Source organism: Heterodontus francisci, chromosome 18 (assembly GCF_036365525.1).
Source record: "Heterodontus francisci isolate sHetFra1 chromosome 18, sHetFra1.hap1, whole genome shotgun sequence".
Classification (NCBI taxonomy): Eukaryota; Metazoa; Chordata; class Chondrichthyes; order Heterodontiformes; family Heterodontidae; genus Heterodontus; species Heterodontus francisci.
The window spans coordinates 50,805,502-50,819,897 of record NC_090388.1 but is presented as its reverse complement, the minus strand read 5'-3'; the positions used below and the strand labels follow the sequence as shown (position 1 = coordinate 50,819,897).

Here is a 14,396-nt window from a genome sequence, read left to right as displayed (position 1 = left end):
TGACTTATTTTTCCCCTCTGATTTTTACCTGTTTTTAAAAGGCCCAAACAAACTCTGAAAATTCCCAGATCTTTTTAAAAATTAAAAATGAAAACATGAAGCTGAGTATCATATCTTTACTCATTTTCACAAGTTTCCTTCAATTAGCAAAATTATTCATGCAAGATTGTGTGTTAGCATCCTTCCATCTACAAAAGATGATGAACACACAGCAAACAATCCATTTAGGTGGGGTGTCTTCTCTTGGTGCATCTTTGGTTACTGCCACATGATATCTTGCAAGATTATTCTTGTTAAATTTAACACTGGGGCCAGTTACACAGACAGCAAATGACGAGCAGGAGTGTATTAAAGCCTGTAACCCAATTGGTTCAGAGGACTCTTTGACTTGTTAATTTCTTGAAACATCTCCATACTATTTTAAATTATAACATTTTCTCAGAGGTAGAACACGTCTGCATTAAGTCAATGGCTTCAGCACTCTTACATATCTGTAAAATTACATGTTTTGAGTGCAGAAGCGTATGATCCCAGTGTCCTTTTGATCAATCCAATCCCAGAGCCAGAACATTGTGGGAATTTTATGCTCTCCTCTGTGTCGAGTTTGGAGATGGCGAGAGCATATAATCAGATGGGACGGTGGCATGGGGGAAACCGCCACCCTCCCACCTCCACCCACTTTAAGTCTGGGGCGGGAAGGCCTGTGAATGGCCTTTCCGCCCCACTACCAATCGAGGCCCTAAAGTGGGCAATTAAGTGCATCATCCCACCACCGCAAGAATCAGCCCAGCGGCAGGCAGAACTGTCGCCGCACGGGGAGCATGCCAAGAAAAACCGTGCATGTTGCTTGCTGGCTCTGGGGGTGAGGGGAGGGCGGGGGTGGGGGGCGGGTTGTCTCATTAAAAGGCATTTAGTGCCTGAGCAAGGGACCCAATGAGAGTTACCCTTCTGTCCTTGCTACCAGCACCCCCCTAATGGCCCCCTCCCCGGCGACCCTGTTCTATCCCTCCCACCCTGATTTAGCTGTGGCCTGGTTCCAGGGCTTTGGGCGAGTGCCCTACCGGCAGCAGCCACTGCCTCTGCTCAGCTAAAGAACTGCCAGTCTCTGCTTGGCCGACAGCTCTCAGCAGGCGGGACTTCCGCTGCTGGGTTCTTGATCCTGGGGAAGGCCCACTGCTGTCTATTTAAGTGCTGAATTGCAACTTGATCCAGCATACCTTCCCCAGAGGTGGCGACACGGTTCTCTCGCCGGCGCTTTTGCTGGTGGTTGAGACCCCTGTTGCCAAGACAAAATCCCAGCTATTGTTCTTTCATCCAATCACATCAGAGTTGCAACAAATCAGATCCAGATTCTAATGCCTCTTCAGCTACCCTACCCTCTTCAATCATTCAGATCCTAGAACTATATCAGTATGGTAATTGCTGATTATTCAGTCACAAAAATCATCCACTACCAAAAATGTTTTATGAGGATCAACCACCAGGACAATTGTCTCTTCCTCTCTCAGCGAATGTATTGCAATTTTTCCGCAATGGCAAGGAAAGCTGGGTGAGGAGTTCAGCTCTCTGAAGCAGCACATGGTGTGGATTCACGCGACAACTGGTTGAGGGGTCAAGTGGGGCAGATGCAGAACAAACTAAAAAAGGAGATTCTATCTTCTTGAGAAGATTATGGCATCTGAAATAATTGATTAGCATTGGAAAGTTGCTTTGGTTGGATTGGAAGGGTATTTTAGTTTGACTAAAATTGAAGGAATGAGTAGAATGCATATATCTGGCTCTTGGCCAGAAACTAAAATTATCGAGCAAGTGTTAATGTTCATTGTATATCAATTGTTTAATTATATGCAGGTGGAGGTGTTAATTGGGGTCTTACTTGAGCACATATAAGGAGACAGTTACTGAGACTGGGGTGGAGGTTTTTGAGTAAGGAGCTACATGTTTGTATTCCTTTTACTCTATAAATAAAATGTAACACTGAGTAAAGATTGGCTCCAGCATCATCCTTCAACAAGCTTTCAGGAATATAACAGTGAAACCCCAAATTTTAGCAATAAAAGCAGGTGATTAATAAACATTGGAAACTGCACTCCAGGTCATGAACTGTGAGCAACATCTACTAGTATTATATAAACACACTGTGCAGGACTGGTTTACAATATTCCATAAAGAACACACTGCATACTATGGTTATACGATATAATGCTCTTGTATTTTCCACATAGATTATCTATCTATAGAAATGGTACATTAAACATTCTATTGTAAATGTTACATTGTTACAGATGTAAAACAATCTTAAAATGAGAAAGAGGAAAAAAGCCAGTTACTGGATGTGTCTGACTAGGAGCCAATGCTGAAAAACTCTTTACAATTTGCAAAGTTCCCTGATCAAAGAAGAATTAAACTGCGAGTGACCATATTGTATTTACCCAACAACAATTAGCACATCAGTATTGTGCATTACGTGGGATACAACTTGTGCCCATAAAGAGAATATAATTCAACTTAGCGAGCAACGCCAAGAAGACCCACCAGTAATATATTTAAAATACTATAAGTGCACATATATACACCATATTCCAGGCATCAGACTTCATTATACATGCAAACCAATCTTAAAATGCTTTCTGAATTACAACATGAAACCAATAAGCACATTCTAATCGGCAAAGTTCCTTCGCTTAAACAACGATTAAACTCCGAGTGGTCCCAGCCTGATATTAACCCATCCAAAATAAACAGTTAACACTGGCATAAAGATAATACCACCTTGAAAATCTAGAGATTTCAAACTTTAGTTTCCAACATATTATAAATGGTTATACCACCCAACTGTTTTGCCTATAGTGGGAATTTGAAAACAATTGTCCATATAAGCAGATTTATTTATGGAATTATCTATTTTATATCTGGATGCAGTAGGTAAGGAAAACACTATATCTTTACCAAAAATAAGTTAGTAACTTGCAATCTTCTTTCCAAATTCTGTCATTCAATACATACACTTCACCACCCACTTCCCTGCCTCAAATACCATAATTTCTGACTCATAATGGACAATATCACAGGACATCTACTAGTGCATATTCAGAAGATACATTTTTTCTTTACATATGTGATTACTTCCACCCTGTCACACTTCAGAAATCATGCGCCGCTTCATGCAAATTCTTCGTCACATCTAAACAAAATGTGCAAAGAAACTCGCAGTCATTTACAGTGTATAGAAAAGCACTGCAGGGAGAGAAAATACTGAAGTTACAAAGCCACAATATCTGCAGCCCCTTAATTAAGGTTCTTGCAAACAAAGCCAGGGTTCTGATCTTCAGCCTGAATGGCAGTTAACTTTGAATGAACTCATATGGCGAAATTTTAAGCTCTTATCGGTGGGCGAAAATGAGTGATATTGTATCGGAAATTTTCTTTTCCTGATGGGTTTTAATTGGGCGAGGTGTAAAACAGTCTGACACTTCCCTAACTGCCTGTTTTATGATATCAACCAAGACGAATTTCATCCCCAAATGTTTTCTGCAGCACAACTTACCTTAAGATTTCATGTCCTTATATTAAATTTTCCCTCCAATCAGTTTTCAGTCCCTGCCACAGTACTGAAATGGCTCTTATCAAAGTCACAAATAACAACCTACATGACTGTGAAAACTTTCCCTCTTCATCCTTCTCGACCTGTCTGCAGCCTTTGACAGTCAACCACTGTCAACACTTCTCCACTGTCATGCAGCTGGGTGGGACTGCTCTCGCCTGGTTCCATTCTTATCTATCTAATCATAGCTAGAGAATCACTTGCAATGGCTTCTCTTCCTGCTCCCGCACCGTTACCTCTGGTGTCCCGATGGACCTACTCTTGGCTCCCTCCTATTTCTCATCTACGTGCTGTACCTCACCACCCATTCTCTTGACTCCTCCACTGTTGCTAAATTATCAGGCTGCTTATCCAACATCCAGTACTGGACAAGCAGAAATGTCCTCCAAATTAAATATTGGGACGACAGAAGCCATTATTTCTGGTCCAAACTGCATTCCCTAGCTATTGACTCCATCCCTCCCATGACAACAGTCTGAGATTAAACCAGTCTCTTCGCAACCTTGGTGTCACATTTGAGCCTGAGATGAGCTTCCGACCTTATGTTCATGCCATCACCAAGACCGGCTACTTCCACCTCCGTAACATTGCCCAACTTCACCCTTCTCAGCTCATCTGTTGCTGAAGCCCTCATTCATGCCTTCGTTACCTCTAGACTTGACAATTCCAATGCACTCCTGGCTGGTCTCCCACATTCTACTCTCCATAAACTCGTCCAAAATTCTGTTGCCCGTGCCTTAACTCGCACCAAGTCCCGTTCCCCCATCACCTTTGTGCTCACTGACCTACATTGGCTCCCAGTCAAGCAACATCTTGATTTCAAAATTCTCATCCTTGTTTTCAAATCCTTCCATGACCTCGCCGCTCCCTATCTCTAATCTCCTGCAGTCCCACAACCCGCCAAGATACCTGCACTCCTCTAATTCTGGCCTTTTGTGCATCCCTGATTTTAATCACTGCACCATTGGTGACCACATCTTCAGTTGCCTAGGCCCCAAGCTCTGGAATACATCTCTCCATCTCGCTTTCCTCCTTTAAGACACTTTTCTGAAGGGTTGTAGACATGAAACATGAACTCTGTTTCTCTCCACAGATGCCAAGAGACCTGCTGAGTATTTCCGGCACTTTCTGTTCTCATTCCTTACAATCTACCTCTTTTGGTCATCTGACCCAATATCTTCTTTTGAACTCTGTCATACTTGGTTTGATAACGCTCCTGTAAACCGCTTTGGGACGTTTCATTACATTAATGGTGCTATATAAATATAAGTTGTAGTTGTAGAGGCGCAAGGTAAGAGCCAACTGTATAACAGCCCCGACAATCAAATTTTTCTGCAGCACCTGTGGAAGAGCCTGTCACTCTAGAATTAGCCTTTATAGCCACTCCAGGCACTGCTCCACACACCACTGACCACCTCCAGGCGCTTAGTTGTATACTGAAACAACATTTTTAGCAGCAGTTTCTGTCAGTCAACTCATCGTGTAATCAATTGCATTTTGACATATTTCTATTTACAAGACATGCAAGTTACTGAACAATGACAACCCTGGCCCTTTATGGTTAAATGGCAGACTTTGCTCACCGGTCAGTGGACTTCGAGTTGCACGTTGTTGTTGCCCAGCTTAACACCGTTGTCTTATTGGCTGTCATCGTGTTGGTAATAGGCATGTTCCTTCACCTGTGAAGGAGCATAAAATAATCAGGTTTGGTATTATTACATCATTCTTAAAAATCTTGCGTCAAATATGGTGTCATTAATAATAATGTGCATGGTGAGGGGGGGCGGTGGGGGGGGGGGTGGTGATGCATGGAGGAAGGGGACTACATAGGGTTCCCCATAGCCTTTGCCATCCAATTACCCTTCTCTCCAGTCTAGAAATGTGCCAGACAGGGACAACTGTCCATCCACTTTCTCTGCAAGAACGTGCTTTGCTTCTATTTGTTGCCTGCTTCCTGTGAAGTTATAAAACACATTTTACTGTTTATGATGGTCACTGATAGGTGAGGGGAGTAGAGCCAGCAGTATTGTGCTACATCTAACACTTCCTACAGAGATACATTATGTAAGGGTCGAGGTTGACAACCTCACTCTGTGGAACAGGCTCCAGGGGCTACTCCTGTTCCTGTGTTCCACTCCCTGAAACAGAGTCTAATAAAGTTGGTCTCTGGACCCAAGCACATGGATATAAATGTAGTGCAAGGGGGCCCTTGGTTCCAGCAATTTACTGTCCTCGTGGCTACACTGTTACAAACTGCCAGTCAACTGTTTGGAAAAATTGACTTAAAATGTAATTGTTTGCACAAAGAAGAATGAAAGCTCCCCAGTAGCTCAGTGAGTAAATCATACGCACTATACAACATACCACCAAGGAACCATGGAAGGTGCCCTGGTCTATGCCAGATTAGCCTAACTCAACTGGGGTGGAAGTTGGGATTTAAAATTGATTTCAACAGCCCTGGATAAGGAGCGCAAAATCATCTAACTTTAGTTGCTATACACTGACCCCCCTTCTGGAAAATGCATGTATAAAATGTCAAGTGAGGACAAAGTTAGGCATGACCATGATACCTTACACAATTTAGATTTTGAATGCAGATACTATTTTCCCTGTCTTTGACATTTTAAATGATTATTCTGTGAAATTTAAATCATCATAATCTGGGAAACTGGTCCATAGAAGTTAATGAGTCCCATAGAACACAAGAAATAGGAGCAGAAGTAGACCATATGGCCCATCAAGCCTGCTCCGCCAAGGAGGATGAAGGACTGAATCAGCATCAGGGAAAAAGTTTTTTAAAAAATCCCTGGTAAAGTGCAGTCCTGAGCACTAAGTTCTATAGTGCAAATCTGAGCCAAATCTACAAAATTGGAGTCTGCCCACAGTGGTTCTCAGACAAATCCAGGTGAAAAGTGGGAAGGTCAGAGTCTATGGACACTTGCTGTGTGTCCTCACTTGTCTGGCCTCTCTTTCTTGCCCTCCTCCAAAAAACAAAAACAGTGGGACATCCACTTAGAAACCCAAACTTTGAGTAATATATTCCAGTGCCAGAAACCAGGACAAATGCCTTTTGAAAAAAACAAATTGATAAAAAAGGACGAGAATACTTGTGTCCTTCAAATTCTGCAGTTTGTTTTCTTTTGGCCCTTTAAATACTCACTTTCACAATTAACTGTCGCCCAGAAAACCTAGACATTTGTCATACATGGGTGATTTACTCAGTAACAGGAAAATAATGGGGACATCAACAGCCAAACTTCATTTCAACATTGCCATGAAGTTCTTGTCTCTTCTAGGTAGCACCATTGATTTCACCTGGTGTCTAGTCGTGGAGGAGCTGGGTAAGGGCTCTGAAATCCCTGTTTATAAATGTAATGATGTGACAGGCAATATGAAGATCGAAAGGAAATGGCTGGGAAGAATTATTGGCCCCGCATTGTGAGGATGCTACACAGTGTATGCTAACATCACCCTGGGTTAATGACAGTGTTCCTGCTGATATAACTACCCACCTCTCAATCCTCACGCTGCTGACTTCAAAAATACTTTCTGGACAATTTCCTTTCATCAGTTATCAATACTAATTGTTGTTTTAATTTCTTTTGTTTTGAACAAAGAAAAATAAATAAATGGACATGTAACATGATAAATCTTTGTAACTAGGTTTAAAATCTCTCATTAAAATGTACATTTGTAATTTTAACTGTACCCAGACAGTAAAATGGGCCTCAGATGTTTTTTAAAAATCAATGGTTAAAAACACTAATGATCAGACTACATTGGGCGGCAGTGACCATCATATGCACTGATCATTACAATACAATGACTCTCACACCTGACTAAGTATTTTGTTTATGTGTTATCTCTGCTTATGCCATGCCTTTGACCAGAAATACTTTAGATTTAGGTGTTGGTGTGTTGAATGCATACGCATGTCTCCAAAGTCAGGGTTTACTCTCTGGTTGGGTCATCAGTCATATTTTGGAATAACCCACGTAAAATGTTTATTCTCTCCCAGAAAAACTAGGTGCATGTAAAGGGTGAGCATCAGGTAGTGCCACAGGAACTGCAGGCCACATTCACAATTCTATCTGCTGTTCAATATTAGCAATATCCCAGACTGATCATTATGCAGCAGGAGTACATGATTCAGGGTTTTGTACCATCACACTATGTGTAATAAACACAGTATTCCATTGCATTGTCCCTGGGACAGTCAGAGGTTGTCTGGGAACTTGCCCCCTTCACAACACAACTGTCTTGAATTCTTGTGTTGGAAACACTGTAGAAAAGTACATGTCTTTGCCACCTTACCCCAAACCCTCAACCACACTTACTGAAGGGTTGTAACTCTGGCCTAATAAAAGCCTCCTACTGTACCCTCCTTGTTCTTGGTGGATTCACCCTATAATCTATGCCATAGAATAGATGAACAGAGATTACATATTGTATCACGAACCCTGTCTATTAGATGGACTCCTAATAGGTGCATGCATGTCTTCTGATCCAGGGGGATAAGTGTATTGTTGTTGTGCCCCTAATAAGGAAATCCAATGATTTTATTTCACTCCACTACAATATACCTGATGTGAAGCGTATATAACCATAGCAACGCAATAGAAGGGAATAAACAGGAAGATACCAATGTCCGTCAAACAAAGAGGCTTCAAAAAATGTGAAATGCTCAGTGTTCTATTTTTCCAGACACTCTACATTTCAGCTCTGGCACTGTGCCCAGAACTGGGAAAACTTTTAACTCCTCCTGCCTTCTTCTTTTACTTGTACTCCATTAACTAAATTAAACACACAAGATCAGTTATTTTATGACTAAATTTGGTCAAGAAAATTCTCATGACAATCACACGCTGCGTCAGACTGGGCAGTTGGACTTTCCTCAGTTTGTTTTGTATATTTAGTGTCATTTGCATCGCCCAGTGACTCAGCTATCCATGCTGGACTGAATCTGGATTCTCTACATAGCAACTTCAGACTAGGAAAACACCTACATCCCAACAGTATTTTCACTGAAGAATATTCAGATACTTTAATACTTTAAAAACATTCCAGCAAGAGGGAAAAAAAATTAGAATTCATATTCTGGGCAGGATTTTTCCTGCGGGCTTCTGAACCCCTACATCAGGCTGAAATGTGGGTCAGAAACCCACACTGTGTGGGGAAAAAAAGGTCCCCGTAACACCCTGCCTCTGTAAAAATTGCCGGGAGGAGGTCTGGAGCTGGGAAACCAGCAAACCAGCTGGCGGGGCTATTTCTTAGCTGCTGCCCGCCTCCGTTCCTGGCCCCAGCGGTGGCTCAGAATCCTGCCTCCTGTTATAGGATTTCCATTGAAACACCTATGGAGACATTTCCACTGTACTTCTATAGAAATATTTTAGGGATGCCTTCCCACTGTATCGCTAGAGAAACACTTTTAGGGTCCCCCAATAGCAGTAACAAAGTGGGCGAGCCAAACATACCAGGAAGATGCCAGGTTTGATCCTGCTGAGTTCAGCCAAATGAAAGGGAAGGAGAGATGGCAAGAGTGGAGGCGGAAAATAAGGTTGCAAAGGTTGCACTATGGGCCCCTGGATTATGAAGTGCAAAAATTGTTATTCAGTAACTTCCTGCTGGAATTGTATGTAGACATTGGAGAAGGACAGGATTAGGGATGATTGAGATACCCTAATCACCTGCCAAGTCTCACTCTCAAAGAATGAGTGCTTGAGTAAGACACCAAAGTGTTACCAGTGGTTCTAAAACTCTACCCCTATGAAGAGTGAAAATTTCCAGGAGAGGAAGAAATGGGAGCAAATTTGGCCAAGAAAGTTAAAAAGAAAAATATTCTTTCGGATAAATTTGACTGTACCTCCATAGAGACTCATGTACAAACCTCTGCAGAAACCATCTCCACATACCCTTCACTACATCTTCAAAGAACTCTTTGGGGGGGGGGAATTTTCATAGGTGAGGGGAGGCGGGCTTGGATGTGTGCAGAGAGTTAAATCTCCTAGAAGTGACATTGGGTTGGGATCCTGACATTTCACCCTGATGGATTTGAAAGTGAGCAGGAAATCCCTGTGCAGCAGTCAGGAAGGTAATTAGATTATGCAAACAAGCAATTAAGTGTCTCTTTAAATCTGCATTCTGGCTTTAGCAGCCAGTGGACCTATTTCCTGAGCTGTCAGCAGCTCGCTAGTGTCACTGAGGTAAGTACACAGTGGGGAATGCTTCTTCAGTGAAACTGACAGTTTGGGAAACCATTGATCAATGAAGCTGAAGAGCTCCAGCCATGGCAAGGTGAAAGACTGCTGCTACCAGCACACCTTCTCAGAGAGTGCTTTCAGTGCTTGACAGGTTCTTGGAAGTCACTTCACCTGTCTTGCACTTCCCTGCTGCCAGCCTTCACCATGGCAATGGGAGCAGCATAAGCAGCTGCACCTTGCACCTCTGACGAACAAGAGGAGCAGAAACACCAACAGCAAGAGCAATACCAGCAGCAGTACCAGCTGCCTTCTCCTCAGCCACATACGACTCCACAGGGCAGAGGGGATGGACACAGAGATCCAGCTCAAAAGCGGCGAGACCCCCAACACAGGATCTAAACAGTGATTCCTGACAACGCAGTAGCCCGCTGACGTCATCAGAGTGTGCCAAGTTGCGCACATGCGCTGTTACATCTTGCCAGGACTAAGTGGCACGTGCACGGGATGACGTCATCGCATATCCACGCCTGGTCCATCGTCACACATACACGCTAAAGTGTCATTAAGTATCCAGCCACCACCCACTTGGCTGGAGGGAGCGGCTGAATAGGAGACTGAGGCTGGAGCTCTCCCCCCAAGCCTCGATGTTTCCTCCCTTCAGCCACTCGCTCCAGACCTCACTACTCCCCCGACCCCACCCCCCCCCCCCCCCGGCTGATTGTTCCTCGCTTTGCGCCACCCGCTCTCCAGCCGCTCGCTCCCCACTTCCCCCCACCCCCTCCTCCAGCCACTAGCTCGAGGCCGCGCTGCTCCCCTCCTCTTGGCCACTCGTTCCCACATCACTCCTTGTGGCCCCCCTTGATTCTTCAGACGGCACGTGGTGACTGATCAAACGTGGCAGCGAGTGCCCAAGAGGAGGGAAGCGGCGTGGCCTAGAGCTCGCGGCTGGAGAGGGGAGGGGCGGGGTGCGAGTGCCAGACCGGAGAACGGGGTGGCGCAAGCGGGGAACAATTGGCCAGGGGAAAGGCAGGGAGCAGCGAGGTCTGGAGCGAGCGGCTGGGTGATTCAGAGTAGCCGTGGGGGGAGCGCAGCCAGTGAGGCAGGAACTACGGGAGCTAGTAGCTGCGGTTGGGTGAAATCAGTCCTGGTCAGTCATATAAACGAATCACAATAACGAATTGGCAGCACATTTTATATTCTGCCTGATTTTTGATCGGGATGCCAATTCACTATCTTCCAATGGAAATTTGATCATAAAATTCCTTTTGTATTTAGTAGAATTACTGGAATATTAAATGGAACTGAGGATTACAGTTAGTATCCTATAACTACATAGTAGCATATTACTGGGCTTCCATCCAACTTAATGTAAGGTTAGTATGCTCGAACAATCCAGCCATAAGCATTTCCTGTAATAAATTGAGCATCACCATCTTTAATCCCGGCAGCTGCCTGAACGTCACGGACACTGACGTTCCAGTTGAAGAGCCTGCATTTGCGCATGTACCGCGCCACCTAGTGGTTCCGTTGTCAGCAAACGCAGCCAGATCTACAAAGGAGAGAATCAGCTCTTTCAACATGTGCGAAAGCCAGTGCCTCAGGAGGCTCAGCCTTTCATGGCAGGCCATTGCTGACATCTGCAGCCTCCTGGAACGAGACCCCCTTCCCAGTGGGCCATGTGTGCATGTATTGTCAGTGGCCATCAATGTGCCTGTCACTGGACGGCCACTCCCCACCTTGCCCTCAGCCCCTGGTCTCTCCCTCTCCCTGACTTTGCTTTCTCTCCTTGCAGAAGAAGACAGTATACAGAGAGTTATGAGTGTTAGCAATGGCTTGTGTGGGTAGCAGGGATTTGTGGAGAGCGACTGCGAGGCATGGGTGTGAGAGGACAATAGGACGAGGGTGAGTATGAGTGTTGGCTGTTCAGATGGGGATGTGAGGTGCCTGGAGAGAGAGGAATGGGTGCAGCTGCAAGGTGTGTTGTTCTGAGGTGTGCTGTGCAAGAGAATGATGGGCAAGGTAGAGTGTGGGGCTTAGCACCTGAAGGAGTTACGCCACTCACCTTTCCCATCCTTCTGAGGTCCTGGATCCTCTTGGCGCATTGTTTCCAGGTTGGAGAAATCACACTTCTCCTGCTGACTACCTTGGTCACTTCCATCCACTTCTGCTTGGTTGGAGAGGTTGTCCTCTTCCTCCCATCCCTGGGAAAGCTCACCTCACTGTAGTCCCTCAGATCCCACAGCAGGACCTCCAGGTAAGAGCAAGAGATCCAGTGAGCAGCCTTCTCAGGTCTCTTCATTCTTGTGATCGCTGCAGCCTCAAAAATCTGTGAACTGGTCAGCTATGCTAACCCCAGCTGGGTTCCCTTTAATTAGAAATCCTTCCTTTGACAGATCCGGTGCATGATCCCAACCACCCTCCGATTAGTCGGGAAACCCAGAAATGAGATGCTAATGCTGTAGATCGGTTCAAGAGTCACGGCAAAGCCTATTGGAGATTCCAAAGGGTTCTTGATCCGGTACTGATCCCACCATTTGGCCAGGAAGAGTTTAAAATTCTCCCTTTTTTATCTTCTATTCCCCACATTATCTCCATGGAAACCACCTTCCCATTTATGCCATACCGATCAATAGAAACACTAAACAGAAAATAATTATCAAGGGTAGGTACAATAATGGGTAGAAATTACTAAAGGTGGGTATGAGCTTGGATGTAACTGTGTAGAAAAGGATATGAAAGTTTATCATAACTATAAAAAATGTATGAGGCATACATTCATTTTGATATACGCTAGTATAGTAAATTAGTTTAGAATCATAGAAATTTACAGTACAGAAGGTGGCCTTTCAGCCCATCGTGTCTATGCCGGCCAAATAAAAAGAACTACCTAGCCTAATCCCAATTTCCAGCTCTTGGTCCATATCCTTGTAGGTTCTGGCGCTTCACATGTATATCCAAGTATTTTTTAAATGCAATGAGGGTTTTTGACTCTAACATCCTGTCAGGCAGTGAGTTCCAGCAACACCACCCCCCCCCCCACCACCACCACCCTCTGGGGAAAACATTTTCTCAACTCCCCTCTAATCCTTCTATTGATTACTTTAAATCTCTGCCCCCTGGATATTGACCTCTCTACAGAAAGTAAATATGCCCATCCTATCCACTCTATTTAGGCTCTACATAATTTTATACACCTCAATTACGCTCCCCTCAGCCTTTTTTGTTCGAGAGAAAACACCAGGCTATCCAATCATTCCTCATAGGTAAAATTTACCAGTCCTGGCAATATCTTTGTAAATCTCCTCTCTACCCTCTCGAGTGCGATCACATTGTTCCTCTAATGTGGTGACTGGAACTGCACCCAGTCCTCTAGCGGTAGCCTAAATAGTCTTTTATACAGTTCCAGCAGAACACCCCTGTTCTTCTATTCTATGCTTTGACTAATAAACAACTTATATTTATACAGTGCCTTTAACATATTAAAACATCCCAATGTGCTTAACAGGATCATTATAAAACTAAGTATTACACTAAGGAGATATTAGGTCAGATGACCAAAACCTTGGTCAGCGGTAGATTTTAAGGAGTATCTTAAAGGAGGAAAACAAGGTGGAGAGGTGTCGGGAGGACATTCCAGAGCTTGGTGCCTAGGCAACTGAAGGCATGGCCACCAATGGTGGAGCAATTAAAATCAGGGATGCACAAGAGGCCAGAATTATAGGAGTGCAGATACATTGGAGGGTTGTGGGGCTAGAGGAGATTACAGAGATAGGAAACGGCGAGGCCATGGAGGGATTTGAAAACAAGGATGAGAATTTTAAAATCAAAACTTTGCTTGACTTGGAGCCAACATAGGTCAGTGAGCACGGACATGATAAGGTATGATAAAGGAATGTATCCCATAAGCCTTCTTAACCACTTATCCATCTGTCCTGCTACATTCAGGGATCTGTGGACATTTACTCCAAAGTCCCTCTGCTCCTCTACACTTCTTAGTAACCTACCAATTATTGTGTATTCCCTTCCATTGTTCACTCTCCCCAAATGCATTACCTCATTCTTCTCTGCAGTGAATCCCATTTGCCACTTTTCTGCCCACCTGACCAGTCAACTGATATCTCCCTGCAGTCTATTGCTTTCTTCCTATCAACCACATGGTCATTTTTCATATCATCTGCAAACTTCTTGATCATGTCCTCTATATTTAAGTATAAATCATTGATATATATCACAAAAAGCAAGAGACCCAATACTGAGCCCTGCCAAGTTCCACCGGAAACAGCCTTCCAGTCACAAAAACACCCTGCCACTAAGCCAATTTTGGATCCAACTTGCCACTTGCCCTAGAATCCCATGTGCTTTTACTTTTCTAACCAGTCTGCTAAAATCCATGTAAACTACATCAAACACACAACCCTCATTGATCCTCCTTGTTACCTCATCAAAATACATCAGGTTAGTCAGACAGGACCTTCTCTTAACCCTTCCCTAAATCCACACCTTTCCAAATGGCGATTAATACTATCCCTCAGAATTTTTTTCCAATAATTTGCCTACCACCAAGGTTAGGCTAACTGGTCTGTAATTACTCT

The 14,396-nt window shown here is 44.0% G+C and overlaps 1 protein-coding gene across 5 annotated transcripts in view; it reads right to left on the bottom strand.

The window, feature by feature from the left end:
* si:dkey-82f1.1 (DENN domain-containing protein 2A) overlaps positions 1-14,396 on the bottom strand; it is a 148,697-nt gene that overhangs the window by 71,063 nt on the left and 63,238 nt on the right. For all 5 annotated transcript variants that reach the window (XM_068050732.1, XM_068050730.1, XM_068050729.1 and 2 more), the window contains exon 2: positions 5,188-5,283. In XM_068050732.1, coding sequence (XP_067906833.1) covers positions 5,188-5,273 — 86 coding nt within the window. In that variant the 5' untranslated portion in view covers positions 5,274-5,283. The remainder of the gene's footprint in view (positions 1-5,187; positions 5,284-14,396) is intronic.